Source organism: Ipomoea nil, unplaced genomic scaffold (assembly GCF_001879475.1).
Source record: "Ipomoea nil cultivar Tokyo-kokei standard unplaced genomic scaffold, Asagao_1.1 scaffold1179, whole genome shotgun sequence".
In the NCBI taxonomy this organism is placed as follows: domain Eukaryota; kingdom Viridiplantae; phylum Streptophyta; class Magnoliopsida; order Solanales; family Convolvulaceae; genus Ipomoea; species Ipomoea nil.
Window position 1 is genome coordinate 657,654 of NW_017617607.1, and position 25,720 is coordinate 683,373.

The 25,720-nt window shown below is 39.6% G+C and overlaps 2 protein-coding genes and 1 long non-coding RNA gene across 3 annotated transcripts; all 3 read left to right on the top strand.

Annotated features, from left to right (window-relative positions):
* The first annotated feature begins 4,354 nt into the window (after positions 1–4,354).
* LOC109183829 lies at positions 4,355–12,379 on the top strand. Its single transcript, XR_002054635.1, has 3 exons — positions 4,355–4,366; positions 4,578–4,582; positions 12,290–12,379. It is a non-coding gene; the product is annotated as an uncharacterized LOC109183829 (long non-coding RNA).
* A 127-nt stretch (positions 12,380–12,506) lies between these two features.
* LOC109183793 lies at positions 12,507–15,556 on the top strand. Its single transcript, XM_019333856.1, has 3 exons — positions 12,507–12,515; positions 12,583–14,414; positions 14,530–15,556. Exons 1-3 carry the CDS (start codon positions 12,507–12,509, stop codon positions 15,554–15,556), a joined length of 2,868 nt encoding a protein of 955 aa, XP_019189401.1.
* Positions 15,557–17,075: 1,519 nt separating this feature from the next.
* On the top strand, positions 17,076–19,365 carry LOC109183794. The gene is made up of 9 exons (XM_019333857.1): positions 17,076–17,282; positions 17,361–17,621; positions 18,160–18,269; positions 18,358–18,465; positions 18,553–18,613; positions 18,710–18,808; positions 18,898–18,977; positions 19,237–19,253; positions 19,349–19,365. The coding sequence occupies exons 1-9, from the start codon at positions 17,076–17,078 to the stop codon at positions 19,363–19,365; spliced, it is 960 nt and encodes a 319-aa protein (XP_019189402.1).
* The last annotated feature ends 6,355 nt before the right edge of the window (positions 19,366–25,720 follow it).

Below are 25,720 nucleotides of genomic sequence, written 5' to 3' on the forward strand. Positions count from 1 at the left end.
ACACCCAAACATGCGATTTCCCCACCCGATAATCCAAGAATAAGATCATACGATACAACCTAGGGTTCTAATTACTTTTATATCAACAAGAATACGATTCATCTTCTAATTGCAAGATTCGGTAAGAATAACACACAAACATCAAGGATGCCAATTAATCATCAAGAACATCATAATCATCAAGAACAACACATAATCATCAAGGATCCCGAATTAATCATCAAGAATATCATCATTATCAAGAAACTCCCAATTATCAAGATTCCCCATGGAATCATCAAATCAACATCAATAATAATCATCATAATTTCGCCATTCACAATAATATGGGGGAAACCCTAAGGGTAAATCATAGCTATGAAAATAGGTTTTGTTGAGACATGGGTTACCTCTTAGCCTTAATTAATTCCTTGGCTATGAAGGATCTTTCTTTAAGCTTTCTTGCTTTCTTGATTTCTTCTAAGGGAATTCTTGGAGCTCTCCTGGGGTGATGGGGCGCCTAGGCGTGTCGGAGGGGGTTCTAGGTGCTCCCTAAGTTCCCTATTTATAGATCCAAGGGTTTATTTAGAGTTTATTCCTATTGGGTTTAGGGGTTGGGTTTATATAATTGGGCCCAAGGGCTATGGTGGCCTTTTTCCCTAATTAACCATTATAATTTATTCTTTCTCCTGGGTTATTAATTAATTAATTAATTAATCAGTTGGTTTTAGGATCCGTAACACGGGGTGTTACACTCTCCCCCCCTTAACAGGAAGCTTCGTCCCCGAAGCTTGGCCCTGGGTGACCAAAAAGAAAGGAAAGTTTTCCCTTAGTTACCTGGAGTGAACAGCTCGGGGTACCGCTCCTTCATTGTGTCCTTAAGTTCCCATGTGGCTTCCTCGGTCCCGTGGTTGGTCCAGAGAACCTTCACCATTTCCACGACTCGGTTCTGAGTATTTCTTGTTTTGGTGTCCAGGATTCTTACGGGTTTCTCTTCGTATACTAGTGACTCGTCGAGGTCCACGGTTTCGTGTTGGAGTACGTGGCTTGGATCGTGTATGTATTTCTTTAGCTGAGATACATGGAACACGTTGTGTACTCGTTCTAGCTCGACGGGTAAGGCGAGACGGTAGGCCAAGTCTCCGATTCTCTCCACGATTTCGTACGGGCCGATGAACCGGGGGCTGAGTTTTCCCTTTCTCCCAAACCTCATTACCCCTCGTGTGGGCGAGATCCTTAGCCAGATCTTGTCCCCGAGGCTGAATTCGGCTTGCTTCCTTTTTAGGTCGGCGTACGACTTCTGGCGGCCTTCATCCTTTCCTGGATGTGTTTGACCTTAGCTATGGTGTCTTGTAGGTATTGGGGGCCCAGTGTTACCGGGTTGACCATATCTTCCCAGCATAATGGGGTTCTACATCTCTGACCATACAGTGCTTCATATGGTGCCATGCGAATGCTCGCGTGGTAGCTGTTGTTGTACGAGAACTCGATGAGGTCTAGGTGTTCTTCCCACGTCCCTCGGAAGTCGAGCGCGCAGGCTCTTAGCATGTCTTCGAGGGTTTGGATGGTTCTTTCGGTTTGGCCGTCTGTGGTGGGGTGAAAGGCTGTGCTTAGCTTTAGTTGCGTCCCCAACGCCGCTTGTAGTGATTTCCAGAATTGCGAGAGGAACCTGGAATCTCGGTCGGACACAATGTTCCGGGGAACCCCGTGGTATTTCACTACCTGGTTTACGTAAGCTTGGGCTAGTTGCGTCATCGTCCATGTTTCTTTCATGGCAATGAACCGCGCTGTCTTGGTGAGTCGATCCACTATGACCCAGATTTTATCCTTACCGGTTTTCGTTGGGGGTAGCCCTCTGACGAAGTCCATGGATATGGAATCCCATTTTCCTTGTGGTATTGAATGTCTAGGTCGTAGTCCTTTATGAGTTCCAGCCATCTTCGTTGTCTCATGTTTAGGTCCTTTTGAGTAAAAATGTACTTCAGGCTCTTATGGTCGGTGTAGATCTTGCATTGTACTCCATACAGGTAGTGCCTCCAAATTTTCAGTGCGAATACGATAGCGGCTAGCTCGAGGTCATGGGTGGGGTAATTTTCTTCGTGGGTTTTGAGTTGCCTGGATGCGTAAGCTATTACCTTGCCATTTTGCATTAGTACGCATCCTAACCCCTTCTTGGATGCATCGCTGTAGACTTCAAACCCTTCCGATCCGGAGGGTATGGCTAGCACGGGTGCAGTGGTTAGTTTATCCTTTAATGCTTGGAAGGCCGAGATGCAGCCGTTGTCCCAACGGAAGGGGGTTTCCTTTTTCATGAGCTTAATGAGGGGTTGGGCTATCTTGGTGAAGTCGGGTACGAATCTCCTGTAGTAGCCCGCTAGACCTAAGAAGCTTCGGACTTCCGAGAGTGAGTTCGGCGTGGTCCATTCTTTAACGGCGCGAACCTTAGCGGGGTCCACCCTAATCCCTTCCTTGGTTATCACGTGGCCCAAGAAGGCTACGCTGTCTTGCCAGAATTCGCACTTGGAGAATTTAGCGTAGAGTTGGTTCTCCCTGAGGGTTTGCAGAGATATGCGTAGGTGCTTCTCATGTTCTTCTTTATTTCGGGAGTAGACTAGGATGTTGTCAATGAACACGATGACGAAGTCATCCAGGTGAGGTCGGAATACTCGATTCATGAGGTCCATGAATATGGCAGGCGCGTTAGTGAGGCCGAAAGGCATTACGGTAAACTCGTAGTGGCCGTAGCGTGTCCGAAAGGCCGTTTTCTGGATGTCCGGTTTGGCCACTTGGATCTGGTGACACCCGGATCTTAGGTCGATCTTTGAGAATACCCCTGCCCCTTTGAGTTGGTCAAATAAGTCATCTATTCGGGGAAGGGGGTACCTATTCTTTATAGTAACTTGGTTGAGTTCCCGGTAGTCGATGCACAGGCGCATGCTCCCATCCTTTTTCTTAACGAATAGTACCAGTGCTCCCCATGGGGAGGTGCTGGGCCGGATGTAACCCTTGTCTAGCAGTTCTTGGAGTTGTGTTTTCAGTTCCTTCATTTCCTTTGGTGCTAGCCGGTAGGGTGGTTTAGAGATCGGGGCGGCGCCCGGCATGAGGTCTATGGTGAACTCGACTTCTCTGGTCGGGGGTGCCCCGGGAATCTCGGCTGGGAAGACGTTGGTGAACTCGTTCACCACTGGGATGGCTTGTGGTCCGGGCGTTTTGGCGTTGAGGTCTTCGACTGAGCATAAGAAGGCCTCGTTTCCTTGGCCCAGATACTTCTTGATTTTCATCATGTTTATCAGCTTGATCTCTGGATCCTGGCGGGCACTGCGGTACGACACCCTCTTACCGTTTGGCCCTCGTAGGACCACTTTCTGCTCTCTGCACAGGATTTGCGCTTGGAACTTCCCTAGCCAATCCATGCCCAAGATTACTTGCATCCCATCCAGTTGAAACTGGATCAGGTCGCTGGGAAATTCCACTCCCTGAATGGTGATCATTACATGCTCGTACATGCGATCACATTTTATGACCTCGCCTGAGGCCACCTTGGTTTGGAGTCGTACCTTGGTGGTGGCGTTAAGACCGAGCTGGGCGGCGAACTTGGTTGCTATGAATGAGTTGGTAGCCCCTGAGTCGAATAATATGACAGCTGGGGTGGCGTGCACTAGGAAGGTTCCGGAGACTATGTTGCTATCTCCGATCCTGGCCTTGCTTAGGGTGAGGATTTTTCCCCGGGTAGTCGGCATGATGGTTTGGTCAAGTGGGGCGGTTTTGGGGTTCTTAGCTTCCTTGGCGAGAATTGGGCGACTTCCTTCGGGTTTCCTTTTATACCCCAGTTGCATCCCTGGAGGCGGGTCCGCTACCTGTTGTAGCTGACATGCCTTGGCATAGGCCTCTCCGAGGGTCTTTGGTTCTTGGGCGGCCAAGGACCTCTGATGTTCGGGCTTAAGGCCCGTTAGGAACTTCCTGACTTTGATCCCTTCGGTGGGTACTATCTCGGGGGCGAGGCGAGCCAGTCGGCAGAATCGTCGGTAGTATTCTGAGACCGGGGCCGTCCCCTGTCTTAGATTGAGGAATTCCTCGCACATGGCGGCCTTCAGGTGGTTGGGGTAGAACTGTTCTCGTAACCGCGTCTTTAAGTCCTCCCAGTTGAATTCGGGGTCTTGCTCGTACATAGGCCCCTCGCGGGCCCACCAGTTGTCGGCCTCGTGCTTGAAATAGAAGGAGGCTATCCTGACCCGGTGGCGTTCGGGGCATTGGGTCGTCCTGAACACCTTGTCGAATGTCTCAATCCATTCCTCGAGGGTTGTGGGGTCTTCGTCTTCCGAGAGGGTGGGTGGTCGATGTGCCGAGACTTGGTGGTGGATTTCCAAGTTCTCGTCTGTTGGCAGAGGTTGGGGTACGATAGTACTTAGTGCCTGGGCAATTTGGGTCAGGCGTTGTAGGGCCTGAGTCAAGATTTCTTGAGAGGGGTGTCCCGGTGCTCCTGACTGTTTCTTCTTGGGTGCCATTCCTGGCGATTAAAGGTCGATGTTATTTTGTGTTTTAATCTTGATATAATAAGTGGGGAAGGGATTCCTAATATTAGAGAGGGATAAAGTGAGGGGAGGTTATGTGTAGGTTTCACAATCTCACCGCGCGTCCGAAGATTCCTGAGTCCTATGTTCCTAAATACCTAGAGTTCAAGCTTAATATCCTAAAGTCCGGTCTTAATAGTCTTTTCCTAGGGTCAAACTTAGGCTCTGATACCAACTGTAACACCCCAGATTTTCAAGACATTTAAAACTTATAAAATAAAGGTATTATCTCATTAAATCCCAAAACATAATACAAGTGTACGGGGTGCTATGCCACACCTGAGCTGGAGAACCCAGGTGCACAGGCTAACTAACTAATATCCTCAATAATGTAAATGCATAATATGGCACGCAGGCCGAAAGGGGACTAACTACTTCTACGTTCCGAGTACTAGCGCTCTCCAGTGACTTATTCTTCTGTGCCTGAAAGCCAAATATATCTGTTCAGCGAGAGATGCTGGTAACCCACTCCAACGCGTTGAAATACAATACATATAGCAATATATATATAGATATACGAAAACCGTTTTGAGCATGAGAATATATCCTACGAACTCTAGCTTTAAAACCGGGGATGACTCGATAGATAAGGTCAGACACAAGCAACAGTTATAACGAGCATATGCAGTTCACAACAGATAAGGCAGATAAGGCAAAGCATAAACAATGATCATAACCCAACATGAACAATCCCCAATATAAATCCCATAGTCACATCCCCCAAGATGCTCATAATCACAACTCGTCCACGTCACAACACATAACGCACGTTGTTGGCGCCACAGGACCACTCGCATGCCCATACATGCGGGTCAGCGCATATAGCTCTGACATGGCCCCACAGCACCATGCCCCGTATCGCAACACGGGGAGGTCGATCGCAACCGACCGATGAACCGCAGCTCATCATAATGTTTGATCGCAACCAAACAGTGGACCGCAGCCCAAGAGAGTGTGTTATCTGACTGTAGCCAGGAATTCCCATCTGACTACAGCCAGCATCTGAACCGCAGCTCAGGAAAATGCCATCTGGTTGCAGCCAGGAATTCCCATCTGACTACAACCAGCTTCTGGACCGCAGCCCAGGATACCGTCATCCGACTACAGCCAGGAATTCCCATCTGACTATAGCCGGCTTCTGAACCGCAGCTCAGGATAACCAATCCGATCGCAACCGAATTGGGGTAACACGCACACATAACACATAGCAAGCACATGCAACCCACATTACACATTGGGAAGGGGGATAAAGCGTATAACAACCTTATGCGTGATCCATCACGTACTAAGAATAGTCCTAAGGGGTTCATACTTCTTCCACCTAGGTCAACGGGATACCAATTCAACTAGCATGCAATATAATAGACTCATAAACCTACGAACGGTACCCGAAATATCAAACTAGACATAGGCACGACAAACGGAGTCCGTTGGGACACCACAGGGATCGGGGAAACATCAAACGGGGAAGTCGGGGTCCCGAGGGGGACGACTTTCCAGCGGGTAGCCGGTGGGTGGGGGTCCACCCGCCGGCTGCCCGCCGGCCAGCACTGTTCCGGGCAGCGGGTGCCCGGCGGGCAGCTGCCCGCCCGCCGGCTGCCCGCTGCCGGAACTGCCCGGAGTTGCCACGGGTAGGTGGCGGGTCCCCTACCCCCACCTACCCCCCACTGACTCTTTTCATCACTTTTCGCCCCGGGAACCGTTGTGGAACCCGAAACCATGCTTAGACACTTTACAACGCAATTAACGACAACACGTAGACAATTAACGGATCAATTACGAGAAACGAACGACACATAACCTATCATGCTTTTCTAAATATAATCAACACCCAAACATGCGATTTCCCCACCCGATAATCCAAGAATAAGATCATACGATACAACCTAGGGTTCTAATTACTTTTATATCAACAAGAATACGATTCATCTTCTAATTGCAAGATTCGGTAAGAATAACACACAAACATCAAGGATGCCAATTAATCATCAAGAACATCATAATCATCAAGAACAACACATAATCATCAAGGATCCCGAATTAATCATCAAGAATATCATCATTATCAAGAAACTCCCAATTATCAAGATTATCAAGATTCCCCATGGAATCATCAAATCAACATCAATAATAATCATCATAATTTCGCCATTCACAATAATATGGGGGAAACCCTAAGGGGAAATCATAGCTATGAAAATAGGTTTTGTTGAGACATGGGTTACCTCTTAGCCTTAATTAATTCCTTGGCTATGAAGGATCTTTCTTTAAGCTTTCTTGCTTTCTTGATTTCTTCTAAGGGAATTCTTGGAGCTCTCCTGGGGTGATGGGGCGTCTAGGCGTGTCGGAGGGGGTTCTAGGTGCTCCCTAAGTTCCCTATTTATAGATCCAAGGGTTTATTTAGAGTTTATTCCTATTGGGTTTAGGGGTTGGGTTTATATAATTGGGCTCATGGGCTATGGTGGCCTTTTTCCCTAATTAACCATTATAATTTATTCTTTCTCCTGGGTTATTAATTAATTAATTAATTAATCAGTTGGTTTTAGGATCCGTAACACGGGGTGTTACAGTTGTCCATGACATCCATTTTGGTGTTTAACCCTCCTGTGGACTCTTGAAGAATTACCTTGACATCTCCAACAATCTCCTCCCTTAAGGATTGAACATTGAACAATGGTTCGGCTCGCATTGGGGGTGTTGGATTCGGCGAAGTGTGAGTAAAATCATCTTGAGGAGTAGTGAGCATTGTCTCGGCAAGATTTGACTCGGCCTCCTCGTTATTATAACAAAGCATCAAGGTGGTACGATTCCTTGGGTGATCTTGATCATAGAACTCACCCAAGTAGTTGGCAAGCTAGGCAAATTTTGTGCTTCATCCAAATTTAAAGAAATTTGATGGCTTGGTGCACTCACATTGTCTTGAATTGATCTCGTAATCTCCGTTGCGGGATGAGGAAAGCAAGACTCATAGCTCAAATTTTCATCTCCATAAGTAGCAGGATATGGGTCCAACTCCGGCAATCCTCCATCATCAATTCGTGCCATAGATCCCTCTCCGGGTGCCCTTCAAATTTCTTCCAAAGAATTAATAGTGGCCCGGCGAATATTATTCGGATCAAATTCTCCAATTGGTGCTTCCGATGTGGCCTCAACAAGAACATTTTTCTCGGTTCTTTGTCTTCGTGCAAGCTTAGTCAAGAAACAAGAATTAATTACCGATCAACGGGTGGCTCGGGCAAGATCACGTGTACCTAGCCAACTCAAAACTAGTTCCTCCCTTTCCAAGGTGTTTGGCCTAATTGTTTCGGCCAACTTGTTGTGATCGCCCAATCTCCAAGCTCTCCAAGCTTTGGCACGCTCAAACTCCTCCAATAAAACACTGTCCGCCCCAATGGTTGGTACATCATCAACACTGCCAACCTCAACTCTGTCACTCTCAACTGTGTTAACCTCCAATCTATTTACTCCTTCTCTCATCTCGGGACAGTTTAGGACAAGAGGATTCGGGTTTGGGAAGGTTATGGGTCGTGTGGTGATTGGATGGCTGGATGTTTCTTCATTTGATCGAATTGCGGGGGTGTTGGATGCTTCATTGCTCGGTTCACGAATGAACGGTCTTAGGGCTAGGGAAGGGTTTGAGATTTTTCTTTTTCGGGTCGGTTTGGGTATGGTGGGTACGGTGAGATTTTTGGGTTCGGTTGTGTTTGGTCGAAAGAGGTAGTTGTGGTTAGTGACAAGTTTGGCTTTGGATAGAGTCACATTTTTGGTTCTCAAAATTTCTCCAATTGCAAAACCATAACAAATTTGTTGTTGGAACCAACCATCAACCAAAGGTTTTGCCTTCTTCAAAGATTCACACAATCTCCCAAATACAAATGCACCCCAATCAACACATACATTATTCAAAATAATATCCATTATCAACAACTTCTCTCTCGACAATTTGTCACGGCAATGGTACCTAGACTCAACACACTTGTGTATTATATCCAATTGGAGTCCATAGTCCATTTTCAAGTCCTTTTTATTGCCGTTTATCTTAGGAGCTAGCGGTGCGTTTGCATTGCGTACCTCGGCCCAAGTAGAGTTGATATCGAACACATGATTTTCTACCCGCAAACACTAGTACAAAACAGGGCATAGGAGACTGGCATTTAGCTACTGTTTTTAAAAAAACAGTAGTGTGTCCTTAATTCAAAAATTCGCGGTGACAATTTCGTAATAATTGATAGATAATCCGCGACTGTTCTTAGCTGTAACGGGTGCAGATTGAAAATTTAAAATAACGCTTTTGGATTTCGCTACTGTTTCTAGTTGAAACAGTGGCGAAATAGAAAAATAAAACGCCACCGTTTCTCTTTGAAACGGTGGCGGAAATTATTTTTAAAAAAATAATTAAAATTCTTTTTTATTTCGCCACTGTTATTTCTAGAAACAGTGGCGAAATATCAATTAAAAACCCTAGCTACGTACCCAGCCTGGCCAAGAGCAACGACAAATAAAAAAAATTCAATCGCGAATTGAACGGCCAGGCCATCTCCTCCGATCCGACGAACGCCCGAACACTACACACTCATCTTCAACGGCGAACGCCACCACAGCCGGTGAACGCCGCCGCAGCCGGTGAACGCCCTTTCCTCCGCCATAGCTGCGGACACGAACGCAATCTCCAGAGCCCCAGCGACGACCGTCGCCTCCGCCCGCCATAGCCACCGTCTCCGCTCACTGTCTCCGCTCGCCACAGCCACTGTCACTGTCTCCGCCCACCATAGCCACCGTCACGGCCTCCACCATAGGTTTGTTCTTCATTTATTTATTTATTTATTTTAAATTTTATTAGGTTTAGGGTTTAGATACAATGTACAAATCTTGATGTAGTAAATTAAAGCATAAAGCGGCCAAAATTAATAAAACAACAATGAGTGCATAACTGGAATGACTTCTATGGATTCAATTAATAACCTCCTGGACCTAATCTTTGCTTTTAGCCTTTTGTGTTACCATAACCTCCTTAACTTGTAGTAATTCTGTTTTCTGTGTGCATATTAGAAGTTATTTGCCTTATCATATTTGTACATTTTTTCTTGTCTTTAGTCCTCCTTTTATGTGGGTGGTCCCATAAAAATAGGAGTAGATTTGTTGGTTATTTCACTCTTTTCCTCCAGCATTTTCATTTACTGCAAACTTAAAAGTGTTTTAGTTTCTTAATCTATGTGGCATCTTGGATACATAATTACTTATTGAACAGTAATTCAATTGCTTATGTTATTCCTTTTTTGTGTGGCCTTTTGATCAGTCTCTTGAAACTTGAAAGTACAAATAGAAATAGAAAGGGAAAAGGGTCAACTAACCCTTGTACTATTAGTCTTTGGTTCCTTCTATGCTCAGAATGCCTTTCTGTTGTTAATTGTTTTTCTTCTTGCATGTTTAAAAATGGTTCAGAATTGCGAACAGCCGTGTTTTCTAAGCTGTGTTTTCTAATCGAGTAATGTGTGAATAAACTTTTGAAGGGGATACTTATTTGTGTGCCCTCAAAACACAATTAGTATGAGCTAGGGAAAGTTGGATTTGCATGCAGTCTGTTTCATACTTCACGATTTGGTTGCATTCCAATGTGCACGTTGGAGAGATTTTCCTTACTTGGCTTTTAGGATAGTGATATTCTTTTACTGAGGCATATAGAAGTCTGGTTATTTGAGTTCTGAACACTATGAATAGTGGATTAGTGATGGTATTAGAGATGGGCTTTCGTACTTCCTTTGAGCATGTTAGGCATATTTGAAAACATGAGAACAGGTTCCAGACCTCCAAAACACAAATGTCAGAATGCATAGGAAATCCTCTATACCTTTGAGCTCATAACTAGCTGATGAAGTGATGAACCTTGTAATAGTATCATGAACAATGATTGTAAGCTATTTGATTGAATTGGTGATGGATTTAGCAGTACCACTAGTCTCTATTTTGTTGCCCTTGTTTTAGTGGCTAACTCTCTAGAGTTGCTTATATATCTTTTTAATGGTACTGGAAGCAAAGTCAAATAGGACGGTCTCAACAAGAAAAATAAATAGAAGAAACTTGCTGAAGTCGAGCAGTAGGTTAACTTTTTTCCCTTCAAAATTCAAGCTTATCTCCCTGTATTTGTTAGATGAATTTAACAATTAAACTTTTCTCTATATTTTATTCATAATATGCTGAGATTATAATTTTTAAAATTCCACTGTTCAACTTTTGCAGGTCTTTTCACATTTGCATGAGCTCGACCTGCAGTACCACCTCAAGTATTTCCTTAAGACATGTTTAAATATTTGAATAACTTGTGGGGTTGGAGTTTGTTTGGCGAAGAGTGATTGTTCTGTGTTGATAAGCTAGAGATTTGGAAGTCTATGTACCTACAGGAGGTCAATGTTTCCTCAAGAATCATTCTGGTCTGATCATCTTAGCATACTACTTCTGGCACTTGTACAATAAAAGGATATCAGACTTAAATACCTGATCAATGGATATTGACTTGTTTGTATTATTTACCTCCAACATTTCCAAGGGACTAAAGTTCACCTATTAAAATGTTATATCATGGTGAACCTAAAGGCTTGTCCAATTGTCAAAGCCTCAAAGGTCTTCAGGCTAGAGCCCTTGACCAAACGGTTACGGGGTTTGAACCTCACTAAAAGCAATGCTAGTGACTAGTGAGGTATATTTTAGTCCTCCTTTATACGGATTAGTCCCCATTGTTCGGGGTGTTGTATTTGCCTTTTGTTAATTGAATTGGGAATATTCATTAATTGTATTAGAGATATTTTAGAGCTAGTTTATTTAGTTAATTTCTTCTGTGCTTTATTTTAGTTAATACAAGACTCAACACAAATGAATTCAGTTTGTTATTACTCATTTTAGTGACTGCAGTTGGCTTCCCTTGGAAGTTTCTTTCTTCATGAAAGTATCTTTTTCTTGTCTGGGCTTCCCTTCATATATTTTGGAAGGTCAGGAAGGCTGAGCAAGTACAAAATTCAGGTGAGTGTTACTTTTATACACTGTATTTTATTTTTGTCTTGCATTTCTTTCTATTTTCATTTTTAAGGATAGGAAGTCTTATCATGGATTTGTGGTGTTAGGACTTGTCATTTGCATTCATTCATGTGATAAAATTTAAAGAAATTGGCACTGTTTCATGTCTCAAACTAACCATGGAAAATGTGGTGAAATTTTTGTGCAAGAAAAGTCTGACTCTCTGCAAACTAGAAATGTGGTCTCTTTGATGAATTTAATACGTATTTGAGACAAATTATTAAATTACATTATTGTTTTCAAAAAAAATTAAATTACATTATTGACCTTATTTTTAATGGTAGATTAACGGAAGTTTTAACGGAGGATCAATAGTGGCAATCAAATTAAAGTCGAGGATGTAATATGACAAAATTAAAAGATTAGGACTAAATGTGACAATGACACAATAGTTGAGGACTAAAAATGGAATTTACTCTTGTTTTAATTACGATTTCACTTCAAGATGTAATAATTTTCTGTTGTTATGAGCTAATGCTCTCTCCCTAAAGGTTCTTTAATTACAAATTAGGTTCTTTGAGGAATTATGTAGCTTGAAAAATTAGGTATTTTGATTACGAATTAGGTAATTTGATTTCAATTCAAATCCACCTAATATCGTTTATAATTACGTCCATCATTGCGTATCTGTATCTCCATAGTACTTAGAGTAGCATTTTATGAATTCACAGATATGGATCGGAGTTGGATGTATGAAAAACGCACTACATTCAAATATATTCAAGGGGTTCAAGAGTTTATACAATATGCTGAAGAAAATAGGAGTAAAAAGGCGGAAGACTTTATTGTCTGCCCGTGTTGCGATTGTAATAATTTTAAAAGATATCGCAGTTCCGATGAAGTGATGGGTCATTTGATTCGCCGTGGTTTTAAGGAAGGGTACAAAAGATGGATATGGTATGGTGAAAGCTTACTTCCTAGTACAAGTGCAAGTAAGGAAACTCAAGCAAATTGTCAAACTTAGGAAGATAACGAGAAGAATAATGCATCTCATGTTAGCAATGATGAGGATGATGAAGATAATGACCGAATAGATGAAATGATGCGTGATGTACAAGAAGATTTTAGTGAAATGCCTCATGAATTTAAAAGTTTGTTTGACAATGCTGAAAAACGTTTGTTCCCTGGAAGTACTAAATTTACTAAGTTATCTGGTGTGCTTAAATTATATAATTTAAAAGCAAAAAATGGATGGAGTGATAAGAGTTTCACAGGATTATTAGAACTACTAAAAGACATGCTTCCTGGTGACAATGAACTTCCTAATTCAACTTACGAAGCAAAAAAAATGTTGTATCCTTTGAGTATGGACATTGAGAAGATACATGCATGTCCAAATGATTGTATTTTGTATAGGAGAGATTACAAAGACTTGAATGTGTGTCCAAAGTGTGCAGCATCACGTTATAAAAACAAAGATGCGTGTGGGAATAAGAAAGGTCCCCCAGCCAAAGTAATATGGTATTTACCTGTAATACCAAGATTTAAACGCATGTTTGCTAATCCAAGAGAGGCAACAAATTTGCAATGGCATGCTATTGGGAGAAAAGAAGATGGAAAATTGAGACATCCGGCTGATTCACCGCAATGGAGGAATATTGATAGGAGGTGGCCTGATTTCGGTTCTGAAAATAGAAATCTTAGACTTGGACTGTGTACTGATGGAATGAATCCTCATGGTAACATGAGCAGTCGACATAGTACTTGGCCTGTTCTTTTAGTAGTTTACAATCTTCCACCTTGGTTGTGTATGAAAAGAAAATATATCATGTTGTCGTTGTTGATATCAAGGCCTAAACAACCAGGAAATGACATTGATGTATATCTAGCACCGCTTATTGAGGATTTAAAGATGCTGTGGAATGAAGGTGTGCCTGTGTATGAAGCTTATAGTCGAAGCAGCTTTACTTTACGTGCAATGATCTTTTGCACAATAAATGATTTCCCAGCATATGGTAACCTATTGGGTTATACTACTAAAGGAGCTAAGGCATGTCCAATTTGCGAAGATGAAACTCCCAGTCTATGGTTGAGTAACAGTAGAAAGAATATGTTCATGAGCCATAGGACATTTCTCCCTACTGATCATCCTTATCGGAAGAAGAAAAAGGCTTTTAATGGAAAATCTGAGACTAAAGTAGCTCGTTTGCCTTTATCTGGACATGCAATATATGAAAGTGTAAAGAATGTTGATGCTAATTTTGGTAAGACTTGTAAGACTTCTCAAATGACTCCTTGGAAGAAGAGGTCTATATTTTGGGATCTACCTTATTGGAAGCATTTATCAGTTAGACATTGTCTTGATGTTATGCATGTCGAGAAAAATGTTTGTGACAGCATTATTGGGACACTGTTGAACATTCAAGGGAAGATGAAAGATGGTGTTAAGGCTAGAAAGGATATGATTGAAATGGGAATACGGGATAAGTTATCACCACAAGAGTCAGGAAAGCGAATGTACTTACCTCCAGCTTGTCATACTTTATCCAAAAAAGAGAAAACAAGTTTTTGTGCCTGTTTAAATGGTGTCAAGGTTCCTTCTGGTTATTCATCGAATATTAAGAAACTTGTGTCGATGAAGGACCTTAAGTTGGTTGGCATGAAGTCTCATGACTGTCATGTATTAATGCAGCACATGTTACCTATTGCAATTCGAAACATCTTACCGAAACATGTTAGACAGGCTATTACAAAACTTTGTTTCTTTTTCAATGCTATTTGCAGTAAAGTTATTGATCTGGATGTGTTAGATGATCTGCAAGCTGATGTGGTTGTTACTTTGTGTCAATTTGAAATGTATTTTCCTCCATCTTTTTTTGATATTATATATGGTCCACTTGATTGTTCATTTGGTGAGGGAAATTAAGATTTGTGGTCCGGTTTTTATGAGGTACATGTATCCGTTTGAAAGATATATGGGAATATTAAAAGGATATGTGAGAAACCGGTATCGACCTGAAGGGAGTATAATTGAAGGTTATGGTGCTGAAGAAGTCATTGATTTTTGTACTGACTATTTAGCTAATGTTGAGTCTATTGGTGTTCCCAGATCTCGTCACGAAGGAAGACTCACCGGGAAAGGTACTATTGGGTACAAATCATTTTCTCCACCTTTGCAGTTGCGAGATAAGGCACACCATCTCGTATTGCAACACCTTTCTGAGGTCCATCCATACTTAGACCAACACATGTCTCTTATAAGACAACAAAATCCTTTAAAAGGTGAAAGATGGGTGGCAATTGAACACAATCGCACATTCATCACATGGTTTAAAGATACGGTGATGAAAGAGTTATCTCAAGTGCCAAATAATGTCAGTGAAACCATCAAATGGTTAGCATATGGACTTGATTTTCTTGTGAGCTGTTATGAAGCTTATGACATAAATGGATATACATTTTACACCAAACGACAAGATGAAAAGAGTGTGGTGCAAAATAGTGGGGTTACACAAGTAGCATTATCAAAAGATTATTCAAGTGCTAAAGATACTAAACCGATTGATGCTGCTATGTCTTATTATGGTGTCATTGAAGAAATTTGGGAACTTGATTACAAAGTCTTTAAAATTCCTCTATTCCGATGTAGTTGGGTTGATAATAGAAGAGGCGTTCGGATAGATGAATTGGGTTTTACTTTGGTTGATTTTGAACGATTGGGTTATCATGATGAACCATTCATACTTGCATCTCAAGCAAAACAAGTGTTTTATGTTTCTGATCCTATTGATAATAAATGGTCAATTGTGTTACAAGGCAAAAGATCTATTGTTGGTGTTGGTGATGTTGTGGATGAAGAAGAGTATGATCATTTTGATGAAACTCCTCCCTTTTCTATTGGTGTTCAGTCTTTACCTTTAGAAGAAGATAACTTTGAAATAAGTTATATGCGTAGCGACCATGAAGAAGGATTGTGGGTTGACAATCGGACATCATAATGTTTTATAGTTAGGTCTATAAATTGTTAAATAATTTATTTTAGGGGTATTTTATTTGGGTTAAAATGCAATTTAGCATGTTTACTAAAAATTTTTTTTTTTGTTTGTGCAGGTATATATAAATAATCATGACCGATCAATCTACATCTACTCCTACTATTTCAGAGCCTCCTACTTTAAATACTGAACGTAAAAAAAGAGGGCCTACAACATGCCACAAATTGAAAAAAAAAAGAAGCCTGAAGAACTTTCAGTTCAGATTGATGAGTCTGGCAAGATAGGCGGGGAACATGGCTCGAAATTTGTTTCATACATTGGGAGTTTGGTTCGTACTCGTGTTGATATCAATATCAAAACTTGGCGTCAAGTAGAACAAAGGCTTAAAGATATCATTTGGGAAGATGTTAAGGTATATTCAATAACTTTATATTAATATTGATATATATATATATATATATATATATATATATATATATATATATATATATATATATATATATATATATATATATATATATATATATATATATATATATATATATATATATATATATATATATATATATATATATATATATATATATATATGTATGTATGTATGTATATGTATAATGTGCATGTTATTATTCAGGGGCGGTTTGGTATTCAAGATGAGTCGAAGAAGTCAGTGGTTTTGAAAATTGCATCGGGGGAGATGGAAAGACTTTAAGAGTAGATTGTTACGTGATTATGTTCACAAGAAACACAAAAAAGTATACTTCTCCTACACAACTTTATTCGTTCTTGAGTGATGAACAATGGGCGAGGTTTGTAGCAAATCGGCAAAGTAAAGAGTTTAAGGTATATTTAGCTCATTTAGTTATAAGTAAAGTGCTTTATGAATATTACTATGTTATTCACCAAAAAAATAAATATTAACATGTTAGTGAAATCATAGGAAAAAAGTCAAAAGGCAAGGGAAATGCAGGCGTTAAATGAGCATCCACACTTAGGTTCTGGTGGATATGCGAGGAAACGACAAGATTGGATGAAATCAGACCCTCTACCTTCACAGTCTTCGTGTGAGTTAGTTAGCTCATCTTTGATGTCTAATGATCATAGCTTTGATTGGATACGAGCAAGAACAAAAAAAGCAGATGATGGAAGTTACTTTATTCCAAATGAAAAAACACAAGAAGTGCTTCATAAAATTGTAAGTATTATATTTTTTTGTTTAAAAAAATGTCTAAATAATACATAATATTTATAAAAAATATTAATATTTGACTTCTCTTATTTGTTCGAACAGGTAGAAAAATGTGAAGAAATTAATCAAGGGACATTTGAGCCAAAAAGACAACATGACATATTGTCAGTAGTTCTTGGAAAGGATGATCATCCAGGTTCTGCAAGAGGAGTTGGAAGTTACTCTACCATCCAAGGAGTGTTTGGTAGACCAGACCGGAAACAAAGCACATCGCGTGGGGTTTATACAAAAGAAGCTGTCAAACAAATGTTAGAGAAATGTAGGCAAGATACAATGACAGAGGTGGAAGCACAGATGAAACCCAGGATTGATACCATGGACCAGCAACTCAAGTTTCTGATGAACAACATAGCGGGGACACATCTATTTTCACAAGGGGTCTTGGCTGGAACTCCTCAAAGTGATTCACCGCTTTGTGATCAACCGCATACTCGTAGCAGTTGTCATTCAGTTGACACATATCCAGTTGCAACAATTAAGGTAATATCAAAAGTTATTTCTTATATCAAAATATTATTTCTTGTTAGATTAAGATTAACACACGTTTTTTATGAATAGACTCCCAAAAGGTGTTCACTAGCAATTTGTCTCGATGGCAAATCAATTGTTGTTGCAAAGGGTATGGCTCACCCAACTACAGACGAGACTTTGGTGAATCGTCAACCATTGTTTCATAACTGTGTCAGAGTTTGGGTGGATGACGTGATTGAAGGTCGAGAGCAATTTAATCTCCCTATGCCAGATCAACAATATGTCACTATAGTAGATGTCATTGGTAACTTTGTACAGTGGCCTATGCATTTAGTGACTTTAGATGAGGTATGCATTCTTTTAGTTAGTTATTAAGTTAGTTTTCGTTGCTTAAAATGTTAGTAAAATTACAATTATTTTATACTTGTAGAGTTTGCCAAAACAAAATAAGAAACTAACAGACCAAAGTGGTGATCTATCCGCTACTGGTACACGACCTCCCCTCGTTGATGATGATGTCTTACAACACTTGGGGGACAATTGCAAGTATTTGGTCAATGCGTTGAAAAGCTTTCCATCTGATAAAGATTATATTGAGTTGGGATTGAATGAAGAAATCTTTCATCATAGAAACACAGGTTCTATTTTTGTGATGATGAAAGATATAAAGGATTTGATGCTGATGAATTGGCTAGACGTCTCAATCATACAAGTCTTTATATTGTAAGTTTTTTTTTTAAACAAATAAAATTATTATTGTATTTTATATATATGTTTTTTATATTTATTGAAATTTCTTATTAATTATTTCTTAATTTTCAGATTTCTTAATCGGTTGTGCAATCAGTTTAAATTTAGGTCAATCGGGTTTGTTTGTCCGACTCAGATTTGCAACAGTATGCTTAAACGGAATGCCACCAATGTTATATCATATTTCATCCACGTCATGGAGCAGAACAAAGATAAACAATTTATTTTAGCACCATATCATCAAGAGTATGAAAATTGTTCTTTTACTTTATTAGTATTATTTCAAGTATTAGGTATTAAATTTTTAATATGTATGTGTGTTTTTTAAATGTAGATCACATTGGTTACTTTTGGTTATTTGCATGCGCTCAAAAAGCGTATGTTTCTTGGATCCCTTGCCTTCTGATCGCGACAATGGTGAAATTAAAGCTTCTATTAATTTGTAAGTAAATATCTTATTATTTATATAAGTATTTTAACTTCTATTATATTATTTATAAATTTTTATGTATGTTTATAATTAATATAGGGCATTTCGCTCTGTTCCTACGAATGGACGAATTAAGAACATCGATTGGAAGCCATGCAAAGTATGTATAGAAATTGAATTTAAGTTTTAATTAGTGTGATATTATGAATTATAATAAATTGCTTAAATTAATAATATATATATATGTATTTTGTAGTGCCCGATACAACCTGGAGATTATGAGTGTGGATATTATGTCATGCGATACATGTTTGATATCGTGACAAAATATTCATCTATTGATGATTTGGATAAGGTAAGTGAATTTAAATACAACTATGTATAGTACAGTTAAGTTATATTTTATTAATTAACATAAATTTGATTACTTAAATTTTTTTGTAGGCATTTGAAAGCGATAGTCCGTACTCCATCAATGACATAAATGAGATTCGGGAGCAATGGGCAAAATACTTCTTTTCGGAGTGCGTGTAACTTTTGTTTTATTGATAAATAGTTTTGTTTTGATGATTGTATTGTTTTGTGCATGTTTTGATGATATTATTATATTAAAGTGTAATCGAGGATATAAAGTAGTATTGTGTTTTGATGATAGTATTGTGTTCAAGTGCATTTTGTTAAAGTATTGATGATTGTTTTGTGTTAAAAGTATTGTAGTGTTTTTAGGATATTAAAGTGTGGTGATATAAAGTAGTGTATTGATAGATAAATTGTGTTGTGTAGGACTTTAACTGTAACAGGTACAAGAATTATTAAAAAAAATAGTGAATTTAACAAAAATAAATTAAATAATTAAACAAAAAATTATTCTGCGACTGTTTCTATGTTAAAACAGTCGCGGAAAACCACTGAATAAAGAAAATAAAAAAATAAAAATACAATCCGCGATTATTTGACATCAAGAACAGTCACGAATTAATACCCAATTCGCGACTATTTCACAACAGTCGCGTAATGTCCGAGGCTTTTTGTGACGCTAGTATCTGCGACTGTTGTACAACAGTAGCTAAATGTCATTTACAACAGTAGCAAATGATCAGATCTGTACTAGTGAAATTTGTTTCAACAAGGTTAAATATCCTTCGAAATAATTGAATCATTTTCGACTCTAGCATGCATATATAACTCGATCACCTCATCCCTATAGAAACCAACATATCTAAAGGTGCAAAAATTTAACAACCCACAAGATTCAAGAGAGTTGATAATTTTTACCCCTAAAGTTTTGTCCTCCACTTGCTTGTTGAAATCGGTGATGTCGAGTATCATCCCGCTTAGCACACGGCTAGATCTCCTTGTCCCTCCAGTAGTGAATGTCTCCACCTCCATTTGATCAACATGCATTGAGTTGAGCTTGAGTTTGGGAATTTTTGGTGAAAAAAAAAATTGGGTTTTTCGGCAGTGAAGTCCGAAATGGGTGAGGGGATTGGGTATTTGGTTTTAGAGAGTATTTGGGTGTGTTTTTAGGTTTGGGTGATGGGTTTTTATGAGTAGAATAATTTAGTGTAGAAGGTTTTGGATGGGTATGGAAGATGTGGAAGATTTGAGATCTCCTTTCTTCTAAAATCCGGCCGGCGAGAATGGAGAAGAAGAAAAGAGTTTGATTTTGGAGTCTTCTCCTTTTACCCGTTAGAATTGAGGGAAAATCCTTGTGAAATTACTTTTTTGCCCTTTAGTGGATGGAGAGAGAGTATTGATCTCCTTGAGGATAAATTCGACCTTCCACATGATTTAAATTTTCCAGCTCAGATTTAAATACTCTATTTGTGGGTACATGGCGCCAAAAATTGTGCTTCAAATAACCGCCAACCTGGAGCAAATCAGATAAAAAAAATCTCGAAAACAATCTGTTAGACCAATAGATATATTCCAGATAAATATTATCATCTCGATTTCATATTTCAATAAAGCTGATATATTTTCTGAAAAGAAATCTGAAAAAAATTTGGACTGACAGATGTATACCTAATATTCTGAAAAGGCTTCAAGTTCCAAACAAAAATTAAAATTTTTTGACTTTCTACAACTTTGGGCCTGACTTTTTTGACTTTTGATACTTCAATTTTAGGCAAGCAATCATCAGAATAAATTTCTTTGTAAAGAAACCCATATAACATGCAAATCTTCTAAGTTCCCCCCAAGTAGATGCTTTATTTAAATAATTAATCCAACAAAGATTTGTTCCCCCTTAATTGCATACTAAGCTCAAATTAAATTAATTAAACACACTTAGTACACAAATTAATTATTCTAAAACCCGTGACAAAATAAATTGATACATATTTCACATAAATAAATTACAAACACATGTACGCAAATTTCGTAAGATAAAGTTCTAACACATTTTGACACATATAGATTTTACGAAACCATGTACACAACTAAATACATATTACATGAATACACAAAAATAACACATGCTACAAAAAAAAAAACAAAAAAAAAAAAAAAAAAAAAAAAAAAAAAAAAACAACAACAACACGTAGTTCACATAAATAACATGCACAGTGCGAACATATTAAGAGATTAGAAACGCTTAGCTCATTTCGATCATTCCCATTTCATGCCTTAGAGTTGCAAAACGAGATTCACACAACGGCTTTGTGAGAATGTCGACAATTTGATTCTCTGTGGGATAATGATCGATTTTCAAATCTTTCTTTTCGACGTGGTCTCGGATAAAATGGTGTCGAACGTCGATATGCTTGGTTCGTGAATGAATCACCATATTTTGGGTTATGGCGATTGCACTAGTATTATCGCATAAAATGCTAACATTTTCGCACTTAATCCCATAGTCCAATAATTGTTGCTTCATCCACAAGATTTGTGCACAACAACTCCCAGCTGCAATATATTCGGCTTTGGTAGTGCTCGTAGCTATGGAGTTTTGCTTTTTGCTGAAGAAGGAGACCAATCTTCCCCCTAAGAACTGGCATGTCCTTGAGGTACTTTTTCGGTCTATTTTACAACCTGCAAAATCTGCATTTGAATAACCAGGTAGTGTAAAATCTCCTTCTTTGGGATACCATAATCCCACATTGATCGTTCATTTAAGATATCGAATTATCTTATTGGTTGCAATCAAATGACTTTCTTTGGGCTTGGATTGGAATCTCATGTAACACCCCAGATTTTCAAGACTTTTGAAACTTATGAAATAAAGGTGAAATCTCATTAAATCCCAAAACATAATACAAGAGTACGGGGTGCTATGCCACACCTGAGCTAGAGAACTCAGGTGCACAGGCTAACTAACTAATTTCCTCAATAGTGCAAATGCATAAACATGGCACGCAGGCCGAAAGGGAAACTGTCTACTCCTACGTTCCAAGTTCTAGCGCGCTACAGTGACTTATTCTTCTGTGCCTGAAAGCCAAATATATCTGTTCAGCGAGAGATGCTGATAACCCACTCCAACGCGTTGAAATACAATACATATATATATATATATATATATATATATATATATATATATATATATATATATATATATACATATGTATATATATACATATATATATATATACATATGTATATATATACATATATATATATATACATATGTATATATATACATATGTATATATATACATATGTATATATATATATATATATATATATATATATATATATATATATATATATATATATATATATATATATATATATAGATATACGAAAAGTCATTTCGAAGCATGAAGATATATCCTACGAGACTCTAGTTTTGAAATCAGGGAACCGACTCGACAAATAGGGGTACACACAGTCTACAGTCATAGCCAAGCATATACAAATCTCACATAGGAAACAGTCATAGCTAAGCACAACCAATAATCACAATTAAGCATTACTAGCAAGAGTCCTATCACAGTCACAACATCAACCCTTCTTATCTCATCATATAGCACACTTTGTTGGCGCCACAGAACCAATCGCATGCCCATACATGAGGGTCAGCGCATATAGCTCTGACACGGCCCCGCAGCACCCTGCCCCATCTCACACTACGGAGGGGTCGATCGCAATACCTGACCGGTCTCTACCAGCCTAGTTAACAGTTGGGATGGTTCTCAACCCACCCCCGTATAGTGGACCTTAGTCCTATATAATATTTATAATAGGGGTACACACAGTCTACAGTCATAGCCAAGCATATACAAATCTCACATAGGAAACAGTCATAGCTAAGCACAACCAATAATCACAATTAAGCATTACTAGCAAGAGTCCTATCACAGTCACAACATCAACCCTTCTTATCTCATCATATAGCACACTTTGTTGGCGCCACAGAACCAATCGCATGCCCATACATGAGGGTCAGCGCATATAGCTCTGACACGGCCCCGCAGCACCCTGCCCCATCTCACACTACGGAGGGGTCGATCGCAATACCTGACCGGTCTCTACCAGCCTAGTTAACAGTTGGGATGGTTCTCAACCCACCCCCGTATAGTGGACCTTAGTCCTATATAATATTTATATACCTGACCGGTCTCTACCAGCCTGGTTAACAGCCGGTATGGTTCTCAGCCCACCCGACTGCCCGTATAGGCCGATTGATCTCAACCAAATCGGGGTAACATGCACACATAACACATAGCAAGCACATGCAACCCACATTAACACATTGGGAAGGGGGAGAAAACGTATAACAAAACCTATGCGTGATCCTTCACATTCTAAGAATAGTCCTAAGGGGTTCATACTTCTTTCACCTAGGTCAACGGGATACCAATTCAACTAGCATGCAATATATAAGACTCATACGTCCTACGAACGGTACCCGAAAATCAAACTAGACATAGGCACGATAGACGGAGTCCGTTGGGACACCACGGGGATCGGGGGAACATCAAACGGGGAAGCCAAAATCCCCAATTGTGGTGCAAACCACTCCAACGCGTTGAAATACAATAGATATACGAAAAGTCATTTCGAAGCATGAAGATATATCCTACGAAACTCTAGCTTTGAAATCAGGGAACCGACTCGACAAATAGGGGTACACACAGTCTACAGTCATAGCCAAGCATATACAAATCTCACATAGGAAACAGTCATAGCTAAGCACAACCAATAATCACAATTAAGCATTACTAGCAAGAGTCCTATCACAGTCACAACATCAACCCTTCTTATCTCATCATATAGCACACTTTGTTGGCGCCACAGGACCAATCGCATGCCCATACATGAGGGTCAGCGCATATAGCTCTGACACGGCCCCGCAGCACCCTGCCCCGTCTCACACTACGGAGGGGTCGATTGCAATACCTGACCGGTCTCTACCAGCCTAGTTAACAGTTGGGATGGTTCTCAACCCATTCAACTGCCCGTATAGTGGACCTTAGTCCTATATAATATTTATATACCTGACCGGTCTCTACCAGCCTGGTTAACAGCCGGTATGGTTCTCAGCCCACCCGACTGCCCGTATAGGCCGATTGATCTCAACCAAATCGGGGTAACATGCACACATAACACATAGCAAGCACATGTAACCCACATTAACACATTGGGAAGGGGGAGAAAACGTATAACAAAATCTATGCGTGATCCTTCACGTTCTAATAATAGTCCTAAGGGGTTCATGCTTCTTTCACCTAGGTCAACGGGATACCAATTCAACTAGCATGCAATATATAAGACTCATACGTCCTACGAACGGTACCCGAAAATCAAACTAGACATAGGCACGATAGACGGAGTCCGTTGGGACACCACGGAGATCGGGGGAACATCAAACGGGGAAGCCAAAATCCCCAATTGTGGTGCAAACCAGCGGGTAGCCGGTGGGTGAGGGTTCACCCGCCGGCGGTAGCCATTCCGGGCAACTGCCCGCTGCCGGCGTTGCCCAAGAAGGCCGCGGGTAGGTGGCGGGTCCCCTACCCCCCACTGACTCTTTTTCATCAAAAACGCCCCGGGAACCTTTGTGGAACCCGACACTTTCAAACGCAATTGATAACACACGTAGACAATTAACGGATCAAAATCAGGAAACAAACGGCACATAACCTATCATGCTTTTCTAAACATAATAAACACCCAATCATGCGAATTCCCACACAATATAGCAAGAATAATTCCATACGATACAACTTAGGGTTCTAATCATTTTTAAATCAACAAGGATACAATTCATTTTCTAATATCAAGATTCGGTAAGAATATCACATAAACATCAAGAACATCCTACAATCATCAAGAACATCATATAATCATCAAGAACGTCATATAATCATCAAGAACACCATAATTATCAAGAACCTTTCATCATCAAGATCACCCATGGAATCATCAGACCAATCATCAATAATTATATCACAAATCATCAATACACAATAATATGAGGAAATCCTAAGAGGGGAATCATAGCTATGAAAATAGGTTTTGTTGAGACATGGGTTACCTCTTAGCCTTAATTAATTCCTTGGCTATGAAGGGTCTTTCTTTAAGCTTTCTTGCTTTCTTGATTTCTTCTAAGGGAATTCTTGGAGCTCTTTGGGTGGTGAGACGTTATTGTGGTGGGGGGGTTCTAGGTGCCTCTTAAGTCCCCTATTTATATATTTAGGAGTCCTAGTTAGAAACTAATATTATAGGCTTGCTAATTCTATTCCTTTTGGGACTAAGGATTGGGTTTAGGGATAAGGGCCCGTGGACTATGGTGGGCCTTTCCTAATTAATTATTGTGATTTAATTCTTTCTTTTGGGTAATTGGTTAAATGATTTAATTGATTTTAGGGATCGTAACACGGGGTGTTACATCTCGCACATACGCCAACCGAGTAGGATATGTCCGGTCTTCTTGCGATTAAGTATAGCAATGATCCAATCATCCCTCGATACATCGTTTGGTCGACATCTTTTCCTTCATCATCTTTATCCAATTTTTGAGATGTGCTCATGGGAATTTGGACTGAGGATTTTCCATCTACGCCAAGTTTCTTGATAATATCTCTTGTATACTTGGCTTGATTTATGAAAATTCCTTCTTCAAGTTGCTTGACTTGCAGTCCCAAAAAGTAATTTAATTCTCGCATCATACTCATCTCGAACCTGTTCTGCATGAGCTTAGAAAATTTCTCACATAAAGATTTATCAGTACTTCCAAAGATAATATCATCAACATAAATTTGTACTAATAAAATGTTATTCTAAAGAGGGTTTTATCGACTTGACCTTTGGTGAATCCACAACTAAT

Excerpts from the sequence above, each read along its gene's own strand:
- LOC109183793 (XM_019333856.1), top strand. Across the intron at positions 14,415-14,529 it reads ACTTTGTGTCAATTTGAAAT|ATATATGGGAATATTAAAAG; the intron begins GTATTTTCCTCC and ends TCCGTTTGAAAG.
- LOC109183794 (XM_019333857.1), top strand. The coding sequence starts at position 17,076 with ATGACAGAGGTGGAAGCACAGATGAAACCCAGGATTGATACCATGGAC. Across the intron at positions 18,270-18,357 it reads TTAGCACCATATCATCAAGA|ATCACATTGGTTACTTTTGG; the intron begins GTATGAAAATTG and ends TTTTAAATGTAG. Across the intron at positions 18,466-18,552 it reads ATTAAAGCTTCTATTAATTT|GGCATTTCGCTCTGTTCCTA; the intron begins GTAAGTAAATAT and ends TAATTAATATAG.